Genomic DNA, 25,208 nt, shown 5'->3' on the forward strand with positions numbered 1-25,208 from the left:
CATGAATTTCAATCTGAAATAATCAATTTTCATCCAATTGACCTGAGCTTTGATTAAGATCATCAATTTTAACCTCAATGAAATGGACAATTACATGTATCCAAGGCAACGTTTGGATTTTACAAGTGTCGTTCTCTGCAAGACGTCTTTTTCTTGTTTAGTCTTGCATTTGATTTGATTTGAATTTATTTTAATCCCATTCTGAATTCAATTGAATAACAAAAAATGTCTGGGTCAGGGTCAAGTGTCTGATCAAAGCAGGACATCTTGGTACCTGGTCATCACTGCCAGCAGTTATAAAGTGGCAGTTCCAGTTATTAAATTCATAATACACCACTACACAAAACAAGTCCTGGTGAGGGTCTGAGATCTCTGATTGCTCTTTTTCTCATTTCAAATTGTCATGTTCACACCATTTGATCCTCTCAACCACCTCAATAGTACATGGGTGGGAAGGAAAAAAAAAAGTGTCAAATTACACATACTGGCAATTATGAAACAGTCGGTGCTTGCCTGCTAAGCAATTATATTTTAGTGGGTTAAGCTACACTACTTCAAACACATTGGTTTGTTCAAAAGTTTTGATAATGGTGAAGCTGAAAATGCTTGAATCAATTATAAAATAAAACACAGCATCTCCTGCATGAGCAACAGTAATCTAATTTAATTAACCACATTAAGGCAAGCTATGAAGAGAGCAGTAAAACATATGGGCAGGGGGTTTAAGTTGGGATTCAGACTGCAAAAACCAAAAATGTTTCACACTGGCATTTAGGGGAAGTGGAATGCACGACAGGTGGATGGAGAAAAATAAAGCAACACAGGAATAAATATCACCAATACATATTATAAAATTCTGTTAACAACAACAACAAAAAAGGTTAAGAGTATGGAAAAAGTTCCATAAATGAACACTCCAATGTGCAAAAATTTGCTTTTGTCAAACTGATAGCCGACAGTCAAAAGTGTGCACGTTTGTAAATTAAAAAAAAAAAGTGCTTGCTTTGTCCAATTTAGCTTGAAGTGTAAACGACCTGCAGGAAAAGTTGGCAAATTGATCAAGGGATTAAGACACAGACCTCAATCATTGTAAAAAATTACACAACAGAGAAAAGCAAGGTTTTTTTTTTTCCCGACAGTCAACATTCATCATAAAGAATCGCTAAACCAAACGCAAGACTCCAGGCTAAAAGGTATGGGCCAAAGTCGATGAGTCTAGAATCCTTGCTTACGTTCAAAAAATAATAATAATAAAAAAAGACTGCAACAATAATCAGACAGACAAGTTAAAAAGACACAAGAAAGATCAAAAGAACATACCACTTTGTAAGATAGTGATAAGTATAGACATGCTAAAACAACTTGTAAGTTGTTTCGATGCACATTCCATTGTAAAAAGTAAAATAAAATAAATAATTACAACTCTTCATACGATTTTTGACAGGAGGATAAAATATTCTCAACTTGTATACTTTACTGGCGAGAAAAAAGAAAAGAAAAAAAAAGTAAAGGTACGACAAATTAAGCAAACATCACCAGATTTTACACGATTCCGCATGTAAAGAGCCACGTCGAGTTCCATCGCCAATGTGTAACTATCTGTTTGTTGTGTTGGAGAAGTCGATATACAATCTTCCACTGGTCGTGACCCCATTGTTTTCTCTGCTCACGAATCACCAGGCTATCACAATGCTCCCACAGTTTGAGCTATTATTTGAGCAAGTTGTCCTCTGGCATTTCACAGCAGCAGGAAATCATCATCAAAAGCGGAAGAGATCGATGAAGTCTTGCGGTGATATGGGCACAGATGAACTTTCCGGATTGTTCGCCGAACAAGGATGGCCCAAATCCTGTCAGGAGGAGTAAGGTGAGGAGGGAAGAAACACGAGAACAAGTTGATGGGAATCATTAAGTCACTGAGCAAATTGCAAAGTACTCCTACCAACATCAGATTAAGGTTTCCTTGGCCACGAAGGTGCTGGTACAAACGTTTCACACTCGAGGTTAAAATGATTAAGGAAGCAATAGGGGAGCCATATTATCTCCAACCTTAATGATTTTGTTGAGAAATGTTTTGAGGGAATGTTTGTAATAACAATTCACTCAGCACTTTCAGTATTAAAAAAAATATTTTTTGAGTAAATCATCAAAATTGAGGGGCTTGACCTTAAAACTTACCAAAACAAAATCAAATTAAATGTTGGGTATAACAGTCCACACAAGTGTGGATAGAAGAAAGTAATATCAGGTTAATACCTCCAGCAAAACAACAACGCTGTAATCCTGGAGCGTGAGAAGCCATGGCAGCAATCTCATACAAATGTACAAAATGCAAATGAAGAAAGAGCCCAAAAAAGAAAACACAATAATTAAAGCTCTGGGACACATAGAGGTCAAACATACAGGAAAAGAGTAGTACATACATTGCCAGCCACCATAAGCACAGGTTAGGGTTGGAACTTTAGTCGAAACACATTTGATCTCAACGAGAACATTGTAATGCACTCCAGAAGTGCTCGCATAATCAAATTCAACTTGAAAGTACAAAGAATGTGCTGCACAATTGGAGATAAATATTAATAAATGGAGAAGAATAATTAATCCATCTATCCATCCATTGGGAGGGACCACACTCTGTACAGAACGTCGGTGTTGCCGCAGTCTCCTGGACTATTGGGCACAATCCTGGATGGGTTGTCATTCTGACGCACAACACTATAATGGCTCAATCATCCCAGCAAGCTGGTACTAATTTTGCTGATCTCGGAAGGATGACAGGTTGAGTCAACCCCACCTGCTATTAATTCAATGGATAAGCGGGATTTGAACTCAGGACCTTGGGATCCCAAGCCCACCACTCTAACCATTCAGCCAACACCAGGAATAACAACTAATGGATTTTGTTTAAGTTAAAAAGTACATCATTCAGAGATTTGAAAAACAACCACTGGGTTACCTTCATAATTTTGCCGATATAAAATTGGAGTTGGTAAGGGTATGGTGGGGGGGGGGATTGTCTCAGCAATTTCATACAAATGTACAAAATGCTCACATGTAACATGCAAACTAACTGGTTAATTAATTATTTGTAGTGCAGAGGCTGCTGCCCAGACAGAAACCACACTCGAAGAAAGTGTTCTTTGATCCAACAATCTCAAATGGACGTGACGTGAGCAGTATAACCTGGAGTCAAGAACTTCCAAGAAGACCAGACGACTTGCAAGGAATTTTGAGTTTAGCCGGAATACCAACGACAATTCACCTACTCCTCACAAGAGACACCATGGGATCTTCCATGTCCAACAATAAGCAGTGCTGGAAGTTTATAGCTGGGCCAAGGTTTAAACCAAGCTTGGTAAGTTGCATACCTCCAAGCTATCCTGCCTGCTCAGGAACAACACAATGATGGAAGTGTGTATATATGGCCACAAAGTGCGGAGCGCGCCGAAGCGCCCCCCCACCCAATCTCAAATGTACATGACGTGAGTCCCGTACACGTGCCGACCAAATCGTCGCCTCCAACAGGGTGGCTTCAGCCCGGCCACTCATGCCAAAAACAGAGATTTGTCATCAAGTACGGGACTCGTGTCACGTCTGTTTGAGATTGGGTGGGGGCGTTCGTCACGCTCCACACTTTTTGGCCTACATCTCCACCTGATGGCAATTGCCTTCTGTTTTTTGGTGTGCATTGGCAGGATCGATCGTCTGGGTGGCAGACTTTTGTTCAATGCAGATTATGCGGTTTTAGCGTGCGAGACATAATATGCAACTGATGTTCGCCATCACAGCCAGAGTGTGCTCACAGCATATATTACCCCCACCCCTTGTGTTTTACATTTTGAACAGGCTTGGCTGTATGTTAAAAAATTTGGATTGATAAGAAACTGTTAAATACTTATTGTAAAGATGAGGGGGTTAAAATGAGATTACGATTTGCATACATGGTACAAAATAAAACCCCAAAAACTGTCACAAATTAATTACGAGTCCGTTATACGACGCATTGGTTCAGTGTAATGTCAACACATGCCTACTTACAATTCAATATGGAACAAGCTGTTTATTATATATACAAATCTGTAACGTTTGTTGAGGAAAGATGTTAATTGTAAATGTGGAGTCGAGTAAAACACTGACGAGTATTAATATAATAGTTCGATTTTACAGTCCGTGTTCAGGGAAGTTCTCGCCATTTCCCAACAATCTTGCGGTCTCAAGCATTTTCTTGCTTTTTCCAATATAAAACCATTTCATATTTATTTACGAGTTGTTTCATCGAGGTAGGTTTCTTGCAGGAATGTTCGTGAACTGCTTGTCCAAATGGCAGAGCCGAGCCAGGAGAAGCAGAGCAGAGAGGAAGTCATCATATTTTGTTTCACTGTGTACAGTCCCGTTCTGGTGTGTTCATGTCGCTCTTTTGTTTTAACTTTCGAACCAGTTGTTTACCCACCCTATAGGTGGGTATAGAATGTGAAACTGAGGTGGAGTTGAACTTCTTTGCTGAAAGTAAATATTTTATAGCATGTTGGTCATAATTTTAATCTGTACAAATATGTTCAAGTGTTTGTGTGTTTGTACGTTATTTTTTCACGGCCGAACCGTAGCACCGAGAGACACCAAATTGTGGGTGTAAGAACTTCAGAACCAGGACAAGATTTACGCTACCCCCTCCGAAAAATCCCCCTCATCCCTCAATTAAATTACCCGTATTTATGTTTGTGTAGTTCTGAAAATCAGGGAAAATAAAACGGCTGGACCAATCTCCAAATTTTGCAAACATGCTGGAAGTACCCAGTCAGGTCATGGATACAAAAAGAAAAAGCCCACTCCCCCCTCCCCACAACATGTTACATGGGGGGGGGGGCAAAAATAAAACTACTTGGAAGTTGGGGCAGATGATGTGCATCAAATGTTGAAATGAAATCTTAAATGATATCGTTTGCGAGATTTTTTTTTTTCTGCGTTCCGTTGGTTTGTTACTTTTTCATGGCCAAAACCACCACCAGGAAAAGCTCACCCAGCCAGGTAGCGAAGGGAACCCACATCCCCTCGACCCCCCCCCCCACTCCACCCCTGGCCCAGGGTGGCCCCCTGCTAGTAAACTATATTCTAATATGTCCTTATTAGACATACTTGCATTGTGATACCCATACTAACATCTTACTGAGAAAGTGGAGCTTGGACTGTGCATCATTCGTTCGTTCGAAAGCAACACAAGGCTGAGGGGTCACATCATTGGATTGGCTGAGGGTGCGGCTGTGCTGTTGATGCAATGCCCTCTGCTGGTTCGCACAGGAATTTGGAATTTGTTCATGGTGCCAGTGATATCTCACCGACTCTTCGCAAAGGACACTGTGGGATTTTTAACGTCCACCAACAAATGATGGCAGACGAGACGCCCGTTTAACGTCCATCCGAGGGATGGCGCACACATACTGATGAACCACCCTGCCTACGAAATATCAGGATACAGTTTATAGCTGTGCAGGGAATCAAACCAGGCTAGACAGCTGAGGGCAGTGTGCGTACCTCTAAGCCATCCTATCAACCATGGACTGTGCATGAACATTTGCTTTAAATTTGCTCCTGCTCCATACCTTCTTGCTGAGAGGGACAGAGCTTTCTGTGCCCTCATGCTGAGGATAGGAGCAGAGTTTGCATCAAGCAAGCAAACTTGGACACACACACAATTCCTGTTGGATCAAAGAACCCTGGGTTTTGTGATACTTTCATTGATGTCCTCAGTTATAAATAGTTCCAGCTATACTGGACACACATTGTGTGTAACCTCTTGTCAAATAATATTCTATAATATTGGGTGAACAAGTCTACGCTCATAGATCTCAATATCCATATTCCTGACGATTACTGTAAAATAAACTCAAGTAACTCGAGTGATGACAGAATTTGTTAAGTTCGCTCAACATATTACGGTTTTCTGTAGTATTAATTATTTTCATAAATAGCATATTCAAAAAACATCTTGGCACATTTCAGTTCCAGTTAAAATTTGAGAAGTTGCATGGGAGTGACAAGGCAAACAAGATCTCACCTTCCAGAAGAGGATGCTACAATGTTGGCAGTAAAGGAGACTGTCGGGGTATTGCTCTTTTCGAGGATATCGTTTCTGCAGAGCAACATAAGTGTTCATCCAATCTGCCGCACCTGTCTCTCCAATGACTATGTGTTTTTGTACCTGTGATGGCATGCTCGATAATTAGAGAGTTTTATGCATTAATTGTTGACAGCTTTCCCATAAACCAGAACGACCCAAAACGGATTTGACAACAATCTTGCCAAATGGCTATGATGACAAAAAAAAAAAAAAAAAAAAAAAATCTAAGGATTAGAGTTCCTTTATTTTAACACATCTTAGAAAATTATGGCATAATGTTTTGAAACTTCACTTCAATAAAACCATGTTAATCATAAAATATATAATGTTACATTGTGCAGAGTTATGAACGTTACCCTTCCTACTGCTCTAAAAAAAAAATATATATATATATATATCTTGAATAAAAAACCTGTCTAGTAGGTTATATTGCCTAAAAAGGTAGAACATGTGCAACTCATGGATACACAAGTCAAGGACAGGTGATGAGATTTTATAAGATGGGAGGGCCACAGAACAACATCATCATCGTCATCATAATCATCATTCCCATGACAGAATGGCAACGAAAGCATCACCCGCCTCGGTGATCTACCCGTCGAGGACAATGATGGCTTGGTATAGGATTTGCTAGGACGGGAAGGCCACAAAACAACAGCAATCCATTAACGAACTGTCCACCCACCAGAATGTCATGATGTCATCCAGCATGGCAAACACTGAGAAAAGTCAACTTATGACTGAGATGAATGGAATAAATGGAGGAGATGTAGACTAATTTTGATGCCATAAGCAAAATCGTAAGACATTGTTAATTATACGACTTTCAAAACCGAGTGATGAAAGAGGAGAAAGGAAACAAAGAAGACACAAACCGACAGACACTGTCCTTTTCTTCATCTAGTTTTGAGCCTTGAAAATATATTACTTTTGTTGCATGCAAAATAATATATTTCATTTTTATTAACTGAATAATTTAACTGGGGAATTTGGAAATAATGAATACAACTGTAAAATTTCAAATAAATGTTTAAATGCGACATGCACTTCCCATCAATTTATATATTAAAACACTTGGATTTTTTGTCTGTCCGTCCATCCATCCTTCTGTCTGTCACGTTCCTTTTTTCTGGGACGTCATAACAGCCTTACATCTAAATGTGTCATTATGTCGACCGCCTGGCTCGGCCTCTACGAACGTGCATGTAATCTCAGTGCCCAGCACTCAACCCATCCCATCCCTTCGCTGAAGGCAGTTGAAAACCATAACCCAAACATTTGACTGACTATCTGACATCCGGAGACTACGGGCTGAACGCCAGATGTTGGGCATCGGGGTGACGCACTTAGCAAGGTTGCAGTGTAGTAAAATGGCATTATGTCTAGCACTATGCTAGGCCTTTACGGCGGTGTATTATTCATGACTCAATGAGAATTGCATTTTGTAACTTAAAAACAAACAATCAAACAAAACAATAAACATCTGATCACTGGGAACACAAAAGGAATTTGTTGTCATTTTGTTGTTGTTGTTGTCAAATCAGTGTGCATATTACTAAAATTAATGCTGGGTTGTGAGCAGCAAACAAAATGATTCTGGAATTATTCTTTTTGTTGCAAAAACTGACTGTCAACTAGAACGGGCACTCGGTAGAGCGCATACCTTCGCCGCCGCAACTTTTTTCCAGGCACATTTGAAAAACGTCATTTTAAAACGTCCATGACGTCACAACCGTCAGTCCGATTGACGTCAAATTTGGTGTGTAACCTCCTCGAAGGCAGTCCAACAAAATGGAATGATAAACACTGAAAAATTAAAAAGTTGAAAAATGACGTCATCTTTTGACGTCATTTTGACGCACTGCCGGGGAAGTCACGTCCAGTCGGGGACTACCATTCTGAAAGCTCGTAGTTCAATGAACGTTTTAATGTTGGTTTCATGTCAATATCTCTATTAGATCTGAAGCTATGCCTACAAGTATATTTTGACCTTGAGTGTGACCTTGACTACAGAGTTAATTGGCAAAACCTGTACATCAATAAACAGATATTTTGGTACTGATCCTAATGCCTGGATTTGGGAGACTTTGCTTTATAAATTATATAGATATTTGAATGCAAAATATCAGGACATTTTAGCCACAATTGAAAAACATCATGTTCAAACGTCAATGACGTCATAACGGTCAGTCCGATCGAAGTCAAATTTGGTGTGTGACGTCCTTAAGGTAAGTCCTCTAAAACGGTATGATCAAAACTGATGAGATCGAAAATTGAAACTTTACGTCATCTTGTGACGTCATTTAGACGCACTTCCGGCACTACATATCCGAAAGGTATCTCGTCATGGAACAACATGGCGGTGGTTGCATTATGAAGGAAGTTATGCTCAAAAGAGTGTTTTTGACCTTTTCATGACCTTGACCTTTGACCCGATCGCTCCCAAAATCTAATGAAATCGTCCGTGGATACTCACGAATCATCCCACCAAATTTCATGCAATTCGGTTTAATACTTTGAGTTATGAGAATAACAAACAAACACACATATTCACAAATAAATAAATACACAGCGACCAAAACATAACCTTTCACAGAATGCGAAGGTAATAAGCTTTCTGTACTGTAACATACATAAGCTACGTTGTTCAACTACCAGCAGTGAAGTGACAAATTAAATGCTCGTTTATATTAAACCGACGCGTCTGGAGTGACGCAGGAACCAGCTTTGTGGGAAAACTACATTTTTTTTGTATACATAGTCGAGGCTTGTGGAGGAGCTCGTATACTTAACGGATCAGGATGTTACAGACAAAAACAGGACACAAAGGGAACAGTAGAGACGCACACAAAAGGAGCGAGAGAGGGAGAGAGGGAGAGAGGGAGAGAGGGAGAGAGGGAGAGAGGGAGAGAGGGAGAGAGGGAGAGAGGGAGAGAGGGAGAGAGGGAGAGAGGGAGAGAGGGAGAGAGGGAGAGAGGGAGAGAGGGAGAGAGGGAGAGAGGGAGAGAGGGAGAGAGGGAGAGAGGGAGAGAGGGAGAGAGGGAGAGAGGGAGAGAGGGAGAGAGGGAGAGAGGGAGAGAGGGAGAGAGGGAGAGAGGGAGAGAGGGAGAGAGGGAGAGAGGGAGAGAGGGAGAGAGGGAGAGAGGGAGAGAGGGAGAGAGGGAGAGAGGGAGAGAGGGAGAGAGGGAGAGAGGGAGAGAGGGAGAGAGGGAGAGAGGGAGAGAGGGAGAGAGGGAGAGAGGGAGAGAGGGAGAGAGGGAGAGAGGGAGAGAGGGAGAGAGGGAGAGAGGGAGAGAGGGAGAGAGGGAGAGAGGGAGAGAGGGAGAGAGGGAGAGAGGGAGAGAGGGAGAGAGGGAGAGAGGGAGAGAGGGAGAGAGGGAGATAGTGAGAGAGGGAGAGAGGGAGAGAGGGAGAGAGGGAGAGATGGAGAGATGGAGAGATGGAGAGATGGAGAGATGGAGAGATGGAGAGATGGAGAGATGGAGAGATGGAGAGATGGAGAGATGGAGAGATGGAGAGATGGAGATGGAGATGGAGAGAGAGAGAGAGAGAGAGAGAGAGAGAGAGAGAGAGAGAGAGAGAGAGAGAGAGAGAGAGAGAGAGAGAGAGAGAGAGAGAGAGAGAGAGAGAGAGAGAGAGAGAGAGAGAGAGAGAGAGAGAGAGAGAGAGAGAGAGAGAGAGAGAGAGGACCAACAGCAGAGTTGAAGGCCAAGATGGAGGGTGACTTGGACTAACAATATGTTGGGAAGTTATGGAGGGCAGGAGAGGATGCATGGGGTGGACAAGAATGGACACAGAAGGAAACTCCAAGCAGGAAAAACTGGAAATTTGGAAAGAGGAGGAATTGAAGTGGGGAAGGGAGGGAGTTAACGAGGGTATAAAAGATCATGGCTTTGGATTGGGGATGATCTGACATGGTGGTGAACAGCTGTCTTGAAGAACTAGAGGGAAGAATGATATTGAATAGAATGTGAGTCACTTCTCTAGGTGGGGGAGGGAGAGGGGAAGAAAAAAAAAAAAAGAAAAGAGGAGCAAATGAGTGGAGGTGAGCAGTGATCAGGATTTAGGTAGTTTCACTACAAGGGGTTGATGGTGGTGGATCGTGTGAGTAAATGAGCTGCAGGAAAAGTTTTAGGGACTCCCAAAATAGTCTACTTACAAACTAAATGATACATCATGTAGCTTCAAAACGTCACAATGTGGTGGCAGCGTTTTGGATCATCGGCAAACAATACCATCATGTTTTTATGGCCATTGTTTATTGTCTGACACACAACACAAATTATACCAAAATTTGAGGAAGAAAATAAATAATATCTATATATATATATATATATATATATATATATATATATATATATATATATATATATATATATATATATATATATAAAAAATTGAATGTGTGTTTCTCTGTGACCTATGCACGCGAAAAGTACTGGACTGATCCTCACCAAACTTCACATGCTGACAGAACATGTACCCGGGAGTGTCCCGATGTAAAAGAATTGTACTTCCGACTTCCGGTTTCCGAATTATGACGTCATCACTTGATTTCGTAACGTTAATTTTTCAAGTTCAGCCGATTGACATGGGACCAACGCCATATACAATATATCTAACATATGATTTTAAGTTTTTGTTTGTCTGTTTGTTTGTTTGTTTGTCTGCACGCGCTAATCTGAAAGATTAAAGATAGGAGCTAACCACTGAAACAAAAAATGTCGGGATGGGCCCCGGGAAGGTTATAGGCTATGTGGCAAAGCCCCTCGGCCGGGGGTGGGGGGGGGAGGGGGTGTGTTTCCCTCTCACCAACCCCCTTAGCATCTGACTGCCATGGCCCAATCGGGAACCGATACTGTGCTCGTGTTAGACATACGTATAGAACATTAAATTCATTCAAAAAGAACCCGGGCAGCGCCGGGTGCATTCACCTCGTTTTATATAAGGAAGTCTGTGTCAGCTTTGGCTGCTCAAAACCTTCAATCTATTCTATACATTGAATGCAAAGAACATTTGTACTTCATTACATTTTCCAAGTTATCACGAAATAAAAAAAAAGTTGTGGCTAAATCAGCCTCAATCAGGAGGGACCAAAACCTTTGCTCTAACGAAAGGTGAATGCTCAAAACATCAGTGACACCTAGCTTCCAAAGGCAGTTCCCCTATGCTTTCTGGCTTTCAGTTGACAAAACCATTATTTCACCTGTCTGTAGACAGACACGTGTCTTCGTGAAGACAAGCAATTCTTGCACCAATCAGAAAGCCAGATTTACATGAACCAATGCAATGTCTAACCAAAGGAAAGGGGCAATGTTCACAAGATAGAAGAAAAGCAAATTAAGATATCACATCTTGATGGCTTCTCTCACCTGTCTGTCAGTGAAGTGATAGTGGCAAAGAGCCTTCCACAGGGATCGATCGTGGCTGAGGGCATGTAGACTGCGTGTGGTATGACCCACTCTCACCACATCACGCCCATCGTCAAGGCAACGAAGGATTGAGAGCTGAGCAGTGAGTGGAAGGTCGCTCAAGGTCAGGCCTTGGTCGACTCTCTGGCACAAGGAAACAGGAGGACATGGAGGAGTGTGTGGGGAGGAGGGGGGTGGAGACAAGACCAAATGGTTTTTAGAAGCTGAAGTGGAAACCGAACTCACATTAGGCTGATCTTGTCATTGATTTTTACCCATTATGAGGTGGAAGTGTTCGTTCTTTGAGGATGGAATATTTGGGTTGCGTGCATTTAAGGCACGATTTGACTGGCATTGTCAAGTAAGATATTATACAAGCCCAAATATATATTGCTAAACTTGTTACATCCATGTATGAACCGAGAACCTTTAAATTTCATCTTTATATTGTTGTGGAGAGGGGGGGGGTGGGGGTGGAGTGGGTGGGAGGGAAGGAGCAAATAATAAGCTTTAGAGCATCCATAATCATCAATAACCTCAACTTTGTATGATGCCAATAGTTTGACAATTAATTTCTTATTTGAGACAGTTTTGAATTTAGAGCACTTGCATGAGTAGTTCAACGACGTACAGTACAACATATACTGCAAGTGCAGATCATTCAATTTGTTTTTCACAAACTTTGTTTTTTCTGTTTACTAGCTTGTCATTATTTGAAATCATTTCCTTTATTTTCAACTTGAGTTTTATAGTGGTTTGCCAGTAAAAGTATCCGTTTGGCTGCTCTTGATGTTACGAGACTACCGGTTGCAAAAAGTGGCTGATGCCTTGAATTGCATTAGTCTTGTAGCCATTCATCTTCCTTGCTCATTAGATTTAATGGAAAACAGTGATATCCAAAACTGGTGCTGATCTTGAAGACTCGTTAAAACTTAGAGCCCGAGACATTTTTATAAAATTAAAAACTAAAATTTTCCTGATTTATTCATGCATCTTCTTATTTATTTTGAAACCACATTTTTGCTATTATATTAAAATCTTGGAATTCCATGTATGTGGGTATGTATGTATGTATGCATGTATGTCTAAAACTCATAGAATCATAAACTGCTTGGCCAACTTCCCTCAAATTTTGCATGCTTGCTCAGGGTACCGGTGGTCAGCTCACAGCGATGAAATAACCTCTCTCCTACCCCTACACCCCCCACAAGGGTGAGGAGCCCACTTTCAATTTTCTCTTGTATATGTGGCATATAACCACTGACCCCTGCTGGAGGGGAGTATTGAGGGTGGGAAAATAACACCAATTCTGAGAAGAAATCCTCAAAGTTAGGGTGTATATCCATACAAGTGTCACTTTGTTAGTGTCTTTTTAAAATCCATCATTTCTTCCTTAAACTACGTCCTGTTTCAATGCTAATTGCCATTGAAAATTATCTTACTTCTTACGAAAATATACCAAGTCTCTGTATTTATATATGCATTCAACGATAAAAACATGCTTCGACTTCTGTTTTCCTCTCCTATAGATATGGCGTAATACAAGTGATTCACAGACATTATATTTTGCTCTTCGAGGAAAGTGAGTATAGTTCATTTTATCCAAATTTCTCTCAAAGACTTCATCTTGGCGAGAGTATACTTTTGCGGATACACGTGATCACTACACAACGTCCCTTTTTTGGAAGGTGGCTCGTATTACTGTAATGTGAACTCCATGATGGAGAGATGTGTCAAGGTTTCTATTTAAACTTGATCTGTGTTGCAGCTACCCAAGTCCAATATCTCACCAGAAATTCCAATATGGATTGAGGAAGAAAAAACAAAAAACAAAAACCGAATCATTAATTCCAATGTGCACACAACATTCTTCTTCTTTAAAGGCCACAATTATTCCCACGGTCTTGTGTGTTTGGCCAAGTCTTTCACGAACTGGCTGGGCAGGCCTGACGTTCGACAAGGTTAGGGCAGGAATTTGGAATGTTGCCATGGTCCCGGCAATGGCTCACCTACTCTTCGTGAAGGACAACATGTGATCATCAACAGCCACCAATAATGCTGGCAGATGGGACACCTGTTTAACGTCCATCCGAAGGACGACACACACATTGATAAATCACCCTCTATGTGAAACACCAGGAATACATATCAGTTTTAGACTTGGTTCTGACTTTTCCCCAAAACTGCTTAGCCATTGTGGTAGATGGCGATTTTAATGTTAATGTTAACCCATCTCGAGCCCTTTCCGTGGCCGGACTCGCTAACCATCTCCTCACCTCTTCTGACACTTTAAACTTCCACCAGATGGTCAGCCGAATTACACGTTGCAAATCCTCTGATGAATTGCTGGGGTCAACACTGGACTTAACCTTTAGTAACAAACTTGATCTTGTCAACAAGATCTTTACTACATCTGGTCTGACAAGGCAGCTGTGCGTCGGAAAGGCAACACTCACCTTTGGGCTAAATACAAATCTTTCTGTAACCAAGTTAAATATCTCACAAGGAAATCCTACAATCACCATATTCATGACCTGGCCCAAAACTGAATTACCAATCCTAAACGATTCTCGTCTTTCATTTGTTCAAATCTCAAAAAAGCCTTCAGTCACAAGTCTCCACACGACTGACAATGTCATTAGTGATCCCCCTGCTGTCGCTAATGAATTTGATATCAGTTTTCAAAGGATTTTTTTTTCTAAGATTCCATTTGTATTTTACCCATGTAGTCTTGATTGCAATCAATTTCATCGAACACTAATCCAGACTAATTTGACAGAAGTCAAGAACTTTCTCAACTCTCTAAGTGTACAAAACGCCCTGGTTTGATAACATTTCCCCTGCGTTCCTCAAACCAGCAACTGACAGCTTAGCCTACCCACTGCCTTTGATCTTTAACCTTTCGATTGCCACAGGCCACAATCTCTTACTTGAATGGAAACTCACAAATGTGGTCCCAATATATAAATCAGGAAACCTAAATAATCTATCCAATGACAGACAAATTTCACTCTGCTCTTCATTTAGTAAAGGTCTTGAAAAACATTGTTGCCAAAGATCTCACGGATCATCTGTACAGATGTGGCCTCGTTTCAGACTGCCAACATGGTTTCCTGCCAAAACATTCTCGTGTCAGACAACTTATTACAATTTATCACCACTGGGTCAAAACCTTGGACTCCCTCAAACCCCCCATATTGATGCCATATTATTGGATTGGTCTAAAGCTTTTGATTGTGTGGGCCATGGTGTTCTCCTTGCCAAACTGCATTGATAAGGAAAATCCCAAATTCCTACTTAACAGGCCATCAACAATGGGTGCAGTTCTGAGGGGCCCATTCAGGCTGGACCCCTGTTCCCTCAGGTGTTCCCCAGGGGTCAGTTCTCAAGAACCTGCTTTTCAATGTTTTTGCCTTTGACTTGCCATTCTGTGTCCAGTTTTACTTGTGACAGTATGCTGATGACACTAACTTACAGAGTTATCTCTGGTCAAGATGACGAGCTCGCTCTGTAGAACGACTTGCGTCCCATCGACATTTGGTATTCCCTTAATAAGATGAAACTCTATGTTTATAAATGTAAATTGATGACCCTCACTCGTTCCAGAAACCCACCAAAACCAGCTTACATGATAGGTTCTCAAACTCTTGAAATCACTCACCATTATAAATATCTGGGCTGGTCTATTTCCAGGGATCTTACCTGAAAGCACCATGCCCACATAGTTGTCTCAAAAGCAACCAGAATGACAGTTTATCAGAAAACTTGTTAATTGTAAAGATGCTCACATACTCGTTAAGCTTCACTGTGCTCTCATTGGACCCATCCTCGAGTATGCTGCCCCCATACTCTCTCCCAGCAATCCTCTCTGGAGGTGGTCCAGGGGAGATATACCCAATCCTGTCTCGGTCTTCTAAGGAGATGTTTACCGAGTCACAGTGGTAAGAATATTGATTATTCCCTCCATTGTTCCCAGCTCGGTCCGTCATTCTTGACGAACAGGTTTAAATATTTGTCAGTTTTTGTCGCAAATGTTTGTATAACAGATTTGATATTGCTATTGATAATTTGGTTAATGTTAATCCAAGACATGTCCATAATGTTAAATTTCTTCATCACTGCTTTCAAACAAATGCTTTATATTGTTGCAGTTCTGCGATTCTTTCACTTATTTTATTCTATTCACTTTATTTCAAACATGAACCTTGCCATGCATGCATGCACACCACGGGCCGGACAGTGATGTCATCAGGATATGCTGCAGCACCCCCGTTCAAACCACGTATCATTTCCCTGTTCAGAGTGCCATGAACCAACCGATGCCTCACCTCAGACTCTCAGCACGACACTACAACGCTCACGATGATCGCTACATCGCATCCCAAAAATCCCCACAACAACCTATGCCCAACTTCTTCACCACATCAGCCAAAACCACAATTGCCTCAACTGCTTACAATGCTTCAACTACTTTACCACAGACACCACAGCGGTTCCCCCACCTCACTATGGCCACAACGGCTGCCGTCAGCTCCCTGGACGTTCACAGCAGTAGTTAGGATGCATTGTGGGTACCCCTGGGCCGGAATACTTTGGCGTGTGGCTCGGGGCACGAGTGCGTGCTGGGATTCATTCGGCAGCGTCTGGGTGGCTCTGGTGCTCCGCTGGCTGGCAGCATTCGGGTAGAGTCCAGCGCACGTTCGTGGCCGGGGAGCGCTCTCGGGAACCCTTGCCTCAGAGTTTGTGGAGCTCTCTTGCATGGCCAGGCTTAGGGGTGGGGGGGGAGGCAACCAAAACCATTTTGGCCTCCAGAGTCTGGTGGGGCTACTGCTCGGGGGGAGGTGTCTATGCGCCATTTGAGAGAGAGCTCGGAAATGCCTACAGAGCCTCTCGATCCAACATTGGGCCTCTCCTTTGCCTGGGCTCTATAAAAGTAGTGGCAGTGAGCGGATCAGATCGGCTCTCTTCCTTTCACTTCTCTCCGCCTCAATGAGACACTGGCCAGACAGAAGCGCCACTGCAATAGCCGAGCCGAGAGAACAACAGCCAACTCATTACGTTTACAGATCATCTCATAAACTCACGTAAAGTCCATCTTCTCACATGCTCTTTTCTTTCCTTTGTTTCTCCAATTCCCCACATCTTCACACCTTATTTTCCACCTCATTGCAGATTTACACCTCCCCATTCACGTACGATGGACACCCCAGTTTTCTTCCCTCCTCCCCCCTCCTCAGCAATTGGGTTGTGTAGGTCCGTCGACCGTGTCAGGTACAATGAGGTCACTCACACCTCAACTGCTTCTCTTCTTTCTGGGCTATCTCTAATTTCCTTGGGTGTGTGTTTACTGGCACCTGTGATGTGTAGCATAATATAAGATTGCAGAAGTTATTCTTGGATAAGCTCTGCTCTGTGTCTTTCTTTCTGTAAATCATCATTGCATTTCTTTTGCCGCACCCATTAATCCTTGCTTTTCCTGCCGTACATGTGTGAAGGAAACCCTTTGCTGTGCCACATGACCTTTCCTCGCCCGAGCTTGTAATAAATTGCTTATGTTATAAATGAACCCACTCCATTTCATCTTTTTCTGTATTGGTCCAGCATGGTCCACACATCAGTTCAGCCAGGAAGTTCTGCCTCACCAAATTTTCTCTTGTTCGCCAGCATACACTCACTGGATCACTTGGCAGTAATCCAGGTGTGTGCCGAGGGCACAATACCCCGATTGACTTGGCTGCCCAGAGGTAAGGTATTACACGAAGTAGTGTAACCCTGCCCGGATTGGCAGTGCCAATCAGCATTTGTGGTTGCTTAGCAACCTGCCGCTGTGCGGAGTTATCTGTGTCTGGCGGCCTAAGGACCGGCATTCGAAAGGGACCCGAGTGCTTCCCCTCACGGCGAGCCTCGAACCCAGAGTCTGTAACAATATCATTCCATTTTCTATCAAATTCCCTCGTCTGTGGGATACTCTTCCTGCCAATGTGGTAGACAGTTTTATTATCCCCCGCCGCGTGGCGGAAGGGGGATATTGTTGTCACCCGGGTCGTCCGTCCGTCCGTCCGTCCGGCTGTCAACATTTATAGCTGTGAGTGCGATAACTCAAACTGTTCACCATATTGACTTGAAAGTTGAGTCACACATGTACCACCTGAAAAGGAAGAACCCTATTGATTTTGGGTGTGGCCGGATCCAATATGGCCGACTGGGGCGGCCATCTTGAAAAAAATGTTTTTGTAATACATGGAAAACCGCTTATCCGATTTCAATTATTTTTGGATACTACGTTTGTCACCCCTGAGGAACTTTTTCCAACATGGTTTTGGCCCACTCGGACACCCAATATGGCCGCCAGGCAGCCATGTTGAAAAAAAATGACATTATCGCGATATAGGCTCTAATTTTTTTCTTTTCTGATGAAACTTGCTGGAAATGTAGGTAACGGGACGATGTAGGTTGCTATTGAATTTTGGCCATGTCGAACATCCAATATGGCCACCAAGCAGCCATCTTGAAAAATGACATCGCGAAATAGGCCCTAAATTTTTTTCTTTTCCGACGAAACTTGCTGGGAGGGTAGGTAATGGGACGACATAGGTTTCTATTGAATTTCTGCCCCGCCGGACATCCAATATGGCCACCAGGCAGCCATCTTGAAAAAAGGCCTTTTTTTGGCCACACCAATTTGAAAATTGGTACATACTTTTACCACACAAAAGGAAGAACCCTATTGATTCTGGGTGTAGCCAGATCCCAGATGGATGACTGGTAGCCATATTGGGTGTGGCCGGAGCAAAAATGGCCAATCGGGCAGCCATCTTGAAATTTTATTTTTTCAAATACCGATTTGAAACTTGGTACATACGTGTACCACCCAAAAAGGAAGAACCCTATTGATTTTGGGTGTAGCCGGATCCAAAATGGACTGGCAGCCATATTGGTATTCACAATAGCTGATTTTAGCTTGATTTTGGCTGTGACCAGATCCAAGAGGTAAGATTTGCTGTATAGCTCGAAAGACATGATGACCAAATGGTGTCTTGTTTCCAATTCACCTCCCTCATTATCTGGAATATGCATGACCTTTTTCAATGGCGGGGGATTCCCCATCTCTGATAGGGATGCTCTTTGGTCTAATCTCTTTTCTTAAGAACCTTAAAAAGCATTGGTTGGTGCCAAATGTGAACGATCCCTCGTCATAACTTAACCATCCGGGTTATATTTTATGTCTGACTATTATAAGTTTTCTCCTTTTTGAATATACAGGGTGTCCACATTGAAATGAAAGAACTTTGAAGCCTTATAACTTTTTAGGTATAAATTTGAGAATGTTGAAAGCTGGACAGTTACCACACCATATATCGAAGTTTCTGAGCTTAAAGTTTATTTCGTGTTTCAGATTGAATTATGATGACCCCACAAGAAAAGGCAAAATGTGAGAAATTAATTTTAAAAAATGAAAAAATGAAAAAAAAAAAGAAATTAAAAATGTGAGAAAAAAAGAAAAGACATGGCCGAAATACTTGTGCATTTTAAACTTTCTTTTTTTAAAAACTTTGTATATATGTGCGATTTTACTATACTGTACTTATTTTTTCTTTTATGGTTTGGATGGGGGGGGGAGGGGTGTTGGTGTTGGCGCAGTGGTTAGGGCAGTGGCTTGGGACCCAAAAGGTCCTGAGTTCAAGCCCCGTTGGGACACTGAATTAATATATGTATATGTGTATGTATGTGTGTGTATATATATATATATATATATATATACCAAGTCGAAAACACCAGGGGGTTAACTCAGCCTGCCATCCTTCCGAGGTCGGCGAAATGAGTACCAGTTGTACTGGGCCCGGTGTATGCCCCGGTTAGAATAGGTGTTCCATATCCCTGTGTGTCGTAAGAGGCGACCAGGGTTGCATCAGGAAGGGCATCCGGCGTAAAAACCTATGCCAAATCATTATGCGGACAACAAAACGAATTTCCATACCGGATCGGTCGAGGCCCGGGTTACCAACGACCGCCACCGGTACCGGCGGTCAGCACGGTACCAGTGGAAATTGTTCTACTACTGGGCGAAGGAGGAGAAGGAGATGGGGAAGGCGAGTCCGGAGGCAGTGGGAGAGGGGGAAAGGTAGAAGTGTACAGGTGAGAGTTGGAACTCTGAATGTTGGGACGATGACTGGCAAAGGGCGAGAGTTGGCTGATATGATGGAGAGAAGAAAGGTGGACATACTGTGTGTACAAGAGACCAAGTGGATGGGGAGTAAGGCGAGGAGCATTGGAGGTGGTTTCAAACTGTTCTACCATGGTGTGGATGGGAGGAGAAATGGTGTCGGGATAATCCTGAAGGAAGATCATGTCAAGAGGGTATTGGAGGTGAGGAGGGTGTCTGACCGAGTGATGAGTGTGAAGTTGGAAATTGAAGGGGTGATGATGAATGTCATCAGTGCATATGCCCCACATATGGGGTGTGAGATAGAGTATAAAGAAGATTTCTGGAGTGAGTTAGATGAAGTGGTGGAGAGTGTATCCAAGGATGAAAGAGTGGTGATTGGAGCAGATTTCAATGGGAATGTTGGGGAAGCGAATAAAGAGGATGAGGAGGTGATGGGTAGGTACGGTCTCAACAAGAGAAATGTGGAAGGGCAAATGGTGGTAGAGTTTGCAAAAAGAATGGAAATGGCAGTGGTAAATACGTATTTCAAGAAGAAGGAGGAACACAGGGTGACATACAAGAGTGGAGGAAAGTGCACACAGGTGGATTACATCTTAAGCAGGAGATGCAACATGAAAGAGATTAGTGACTGTAAGGTTGTGGCAGGGGAGAGTGTAGCTCGACAGCATCGATTGGTGGTCTGTAGGATGACTTTAGAGGTGAGGTTGAGGAAGAGAGTGAGGGCTGAACCAAGGACCAGATGGTGGCAGCTGAAGGAGGAAGACTGTTGCGTGAAATTTAGGGAGGAGGTGAGACAGGCGTTGGATGGTGGTAAAGATGGGTGGGATGATTTGGCAACGACAGCAGAAGTGGTGAGGGAGATAGCGAGGAAGGTACTTGGTGTGACATCTGGACAGAGGAAGGAAGATAAGGAGACTTGGTGGTGGAACGAGGAAGTACAGGAAAGTATAAGGAAGAAGGGGTTGGCGAAAAAGAAGTGGGATAGTCAGAGAGATGAAGAAAGTTGGCAGGAGTTCAAGGAGTGGCGGCGAAAGGCAAAAAGAGAGGTGGCAAAGGCCAAGGAAAAGGCATATGACAAGCTGTATGAGAAGTTGGATACAAAAGAAGGGGAAAAGGATTTATACCGATTGGCAAGACAGAGGGACCGAGCTGGGAAGGATGTGCTGCAGGTTCGCGTGATAAAGGACGCAAATGGGAATGTGCTGACGAGCGAGGAGAGTGTGTTGAGAAGGTGGATGGAGTACTTTGAGGAGCTGATGAATGAAGAAAATGAGAGAGAGAAGGTTGGAAGAGGTGGAGATAGTGAATCTGGAAGTGGGGTGGATCAGTAAGGATGAAGTGAGGACTGCTATGAAGAAGATGAAAAGTGGAAAGGCGGTTGGCCCAGATGACATACCAGTGGAGGCATGGAAGTGCTTGGGAGAGATGGCAGTGGGGTTGTTAACCAGATTGTTTAATAAAGTCTTGGAAAGTGAGAGGATGCCGGAGGAGTGGAGATTAAGTGTACTGGTTCCGATTTTCAAGAATAAGGGTGATGTACAGAGCTGTGGAAATTACAGAAGGATAAAGTTGTTAAGCCACACCATGAAGTTGTGGGAAAGAGTAGTTGAAGCTAGGTTGAGAGGAGAGGTGATGATCTGTGAGCAGCAATATGGGTTTATGCCAGGAAAGAGCACCACTGATGCGATGTTTGCTTTGAGAATGTTGATGGAGAAGTATAGGGAAGGCCAGAAGGAGTTACATTGTGTGTTTGTGGACTTAGAGAAAGCTTATGATAGGGTGCCAAGAGAGGAGTTGTGGTATTCTATGAGGAAGTCAGGAGTGGTGGAGAAGTATGTGAGGATCGTGCAGGATATGTATGAGGACAGTGTGACAGCGGTGAGGTGTGCGGTAGGAATGACGGACCGGTTTAAGGTAAAAGTGGGATTTCACCAAGGATCGACTCTGATCCCTTTCCTGTTTGCAATGGTGATGGACAGGTTGACAGACGAGATCAGACTGGAGTCTCCATAGACTATGATGTTCGCGGATGACATCATGATCTGTATGGAGAGTAGGGAGCAGGCTGAGGCGAGCCTCGAGAGGTGGAGGTACGCACTGGAGAGAAGGGGAATGATAGTCAGTCGGAGTAAGACTGAGTACATGTGCATAAATGAGAGGGAGGGTGGTGGTATGGTGCGGTTGCAAGGAGTTGAGGTGGGGAAGGTGGATGGGTTTAAATACTGGGGATCAACTCTCCAAAGTAACGGAGAGTGTGGGAGAGAAGTGAAAAAGAGAGTGCAGGCAGGATGGAGTGGGTGGAGAAGAGTTGCAGGAGTGATTTGTGACAGAAGGGTAGCTGCAAGAGTGAAGGGGAAAGTATATAAGACGGTAGTGAGACCAGCTATGTTGTATGGTTTGGAGGCGGAGGTGCTAACAAAAAGACAGGAAGCGGAGCTGGAGGTGGCAGAGTTAAAGATGCTGCGATTCTCGTTTGAAGTGACGAGTATTGATAGGATAAGAAATGAGTGTATTAGAGGGACAGCGCAGGTAGAACGGTTTGGAGACAAAGTGAGAGAGGAGAGATTGAGATGGTTTGGACATGTGCACAGGAGGGAAGCGGAGTATATCGGGAGAAGGATGTTGAAGATGGAGCCGCCAGGCAGGAAGAGAAGAGGAAGGCCAAAAAAGAGGTTCATGGATGCGGTGAGGGCAGACATGCGGGTGGTTGGAGTGTCAATGGAAGATGTGGAGGATAGAGCGAAATGGAGACGGTTGATCTGCTGTGGCGACCCCTCATGGGAGCTAGCCAAAAGAAGAAGAAGAGGTTTGGGTGGGGGGGGGGTGATGGCAACAACTCAATTTCTGTTCAAACGTATTTTGGTGCCTTGTGTGCTTGTAGCAATCCTGTGGGAGCACAGTGCAAGTCTTGATCTACCTGTAAAATAGTAAATTAAATGAAATGATGACAGTTTATAGCTGGGCTGAGATTTGAACCCAGGCTAGAGAAACAGCTTAGAGATGAGTATGCATACTTCAAGGCAATCCTCTTAGCCCAAATGTGCACACAACCAATGAATGATATAGTAGAATAACAAAAAAAAAAACTAACTAAAAATTTAATTGACCATTCATGCCCACAGTTTCCATCATCAGTGAATAAGAGGAATAATAACAATAATAAACAAGACAAGAGTGCAAGTGAGCACAATATACGCCCGAACGAGAAGGTATATACAGAATTGTGCTACTACATGGAAAACAGGATCCTGGTTGCCATGGCAACCACTTTAGATGACGAACATATGTCACGAAACACCATCTCCACAGTCTGTACCTATGTACCAAATATGAAACGTGAAAGTTGAAAACTTTGGGAGTTAGAGTGCAGACAGGAATGGATGGAAAACAGCATCCTGGTTGCCATGGCAACCACTTGAGATGAGGAACATATGTCGCGACACACCGTCTCCACAGTCTGTACCTATGTACCAAATATTAAACATGAAAGTTGAAAACTTTGGGAGTTAGAGTGCGGACAGGAACAGACGGACAGACAGACAGACAGACAGAGACAGATGGACAGAGTGACAAACGGATGACCGGTATCACATAATACGCCCCGATGTATGTGTATATATATATATATATATATATATATATATATATATATATATATATATATATATATATATATATATATATATATATATATATATATATATATATATATATATATATATATATATATATATATATATATATATATATATATATCAGGCATATAAAAAAGGATGCAAAGGGGAATTGCACTACATTATGGAAATCTATCTAGACCATTCTTGTGAAATCAATGTTCCTCAAATGCAAATCATTGACCAATCCTACAAGTTATATTGGAGTAGAAAACCAATACTCCCCAATACAAAGACACCAATGATGGCAGGTGAGAACTCACGCCCGAGACCTGTAGAGAGGAGACTGCGGCCTGCCAATGACGGACGGTGTCCAAGCGCCAGCACCAGGTACCCACATTGCCAATGAGCAGTAGACGACCCATGCACCTGACCAGGCTGCTGATTGACAAGTCCAGTTGAGCCAGCAACCCCCGAACTGCTTGTACATTTTGCTGCTCGGCAAGCACTGCATTGGGCAAAAGAATAGAAGGATGATTCAGGAGTGCCATGCTATTCACTTTTATCAACACAATTTAAGCTATGTAATACATCATAATATTTTAATTAGTGGTTATGAATGGTTATTAGTGGCGACAATGACTGCCCTGGAAGAGAAAGCAAAAGTAAAGGTTTTAAGCTTGTGTGTGCATATGGCTGATCAAGCCAATATGCGCCGCACATAAGCATCTCCATACAGGACAAGCGGGATTCAAAACAGCAGCTGTTACTTAGTAGAAGGAAGCCGTTTCTATCTTGCTTCTCCTTTTTGCTTCGACAGCCAGTAAGCGTTGGCTATCGAATGTTTTGACTTCCTCATAAACAGTGGATTTCCACTGAGAGCCCTCTTGGGCCATTGCCTCTCGGTTGTTCAGGGCAATGCTGCACTTCATTAGGAACCGTTTCATTGTATCCCTGTTCTTTTGTCCACCCTATCGAGAGCTTTCCCAACTGTAATTATCTTGATACGATATTTTGGCTGTTTTGAGTCATTCACACAAAGCAAATGACCTCATTTAAGCTGCATTTTGACCAAAGTACTACAAGGCTGAAAGATTGAGATCAACGCAGGATTTGGACTTGGTGTTGGCGATTTTGTTCTGGCATTTAATCCAGAGTATATTCCGGACATTTACTCCGGAGAAGTTCCACATGTGGAAAGACTCGAGCCGCTTTACTTGCGGTCTACCCAGTTTCCATTTCTTGCAACCATACAGCAGTGCAGTCAATACAATAGTCTGATAAAATGTGATCTTTGTGGACAATTTAAGTACTCGGTCATTTCAGACTCTTTCATATAGACAGTCAAAGTTTCTGCTGGCTTTATGTCTGCAAGCGACCATTTTCTCAATCAGCGTATCATTTGAAAAGATTGAAGGACTTCCTTCAGTTCAATAACCGACGTCTCCATACCGATGGGTGTACCATTGTCTTGCTAAAATTAATGGTAAGGCCGAATGCGATTGCTGCTACAAAAAAGAAGGTGTTTGTCATTTCCTGAAGATCGCACTTGTGTGAGCAAACGGCACAATCATCGGCATGTAGAAGTTCTAATATTAGTGCTTCCAATACCAGGTTGCTTGCAGTAAATCTCATGAGGTTGTGCATCTGATGTGCAGAAACCGAATGTATATTCCTGTACAATCTCAAACAGAGCCTCTCTCAGCATTGAGGTGTATAGTCGAGGGTAATCAGAAGGGATGCCATGCTGTATCTCAGCTTCAGGCCATTTGTTATCGGTAATGGGTCTGAGACTTGTTCGGTGGCCACTGACCCTTCCGCACATGCCAAAAAGGTGTTCTCCAATTATGTTGACAGATTTAGGGGGCCATCCAAGTTTTAATAGCACAGAGTCTCAGCCT

At 42.7% G+C, this 25,208-nt stretch overlaps 1 protein-coding gene across 2 annotated transcripts in view; it reads right to left on the reverse strand.

The window, feature by feature from the left end:
* Positions 1–644: 644 nt before the first annotated feature.
* The window catches only part of LOC147026238 (F-box only protein 32-like), a 37,215-nt gene continuing 12,651 nt past the window's right edge, over positions 645–25,208 (reverse strand). Inside the window, exons 6-9 of one of the 2 annotated variants that reach the window (XM_085881457.1) lie at positions 23,631–23,815; positions 11,488–11,670; positions 6,053–6,127; positions 645–1,850 (exon numbers count right to left, since the gene is read on the reverse strand). In XM_085881457.1, coding sequence (XP_085737583.1) covers positions 1,761–1,850; positions 6,053–6,127; positions 11,488–11,670; positions 23,631–23,815 — 533 coding nt within the window. In that variant the 3' untranslated portion in view covers positions 645–1,760. Of the gene's footprint in view, positions 1,851–6,052; positions 6,197–11,487; positions 11,671–23,630; positions 23,816–25,208 lie in introns of both variants that reach the window. The other variant, XM_085881455.1, reaches the window with a different exon arrangement.

The sequence above is a fragment of the Eptatretus burgeri genome, chromosome 5 (genome assembly GCF_056783735.1).
Source record: "Eptatretus burgeri isolate ZD-2024b chromosome 5, Ebu_testis_v1, whole genome shotgun sequence".
NCBI classification, from domain to species: Eukaryota; Metazoa; Chordata; class Myxini; order Myxiniformes; family Myxinidae; genus Eptatretus; species Eptatretus burgeri.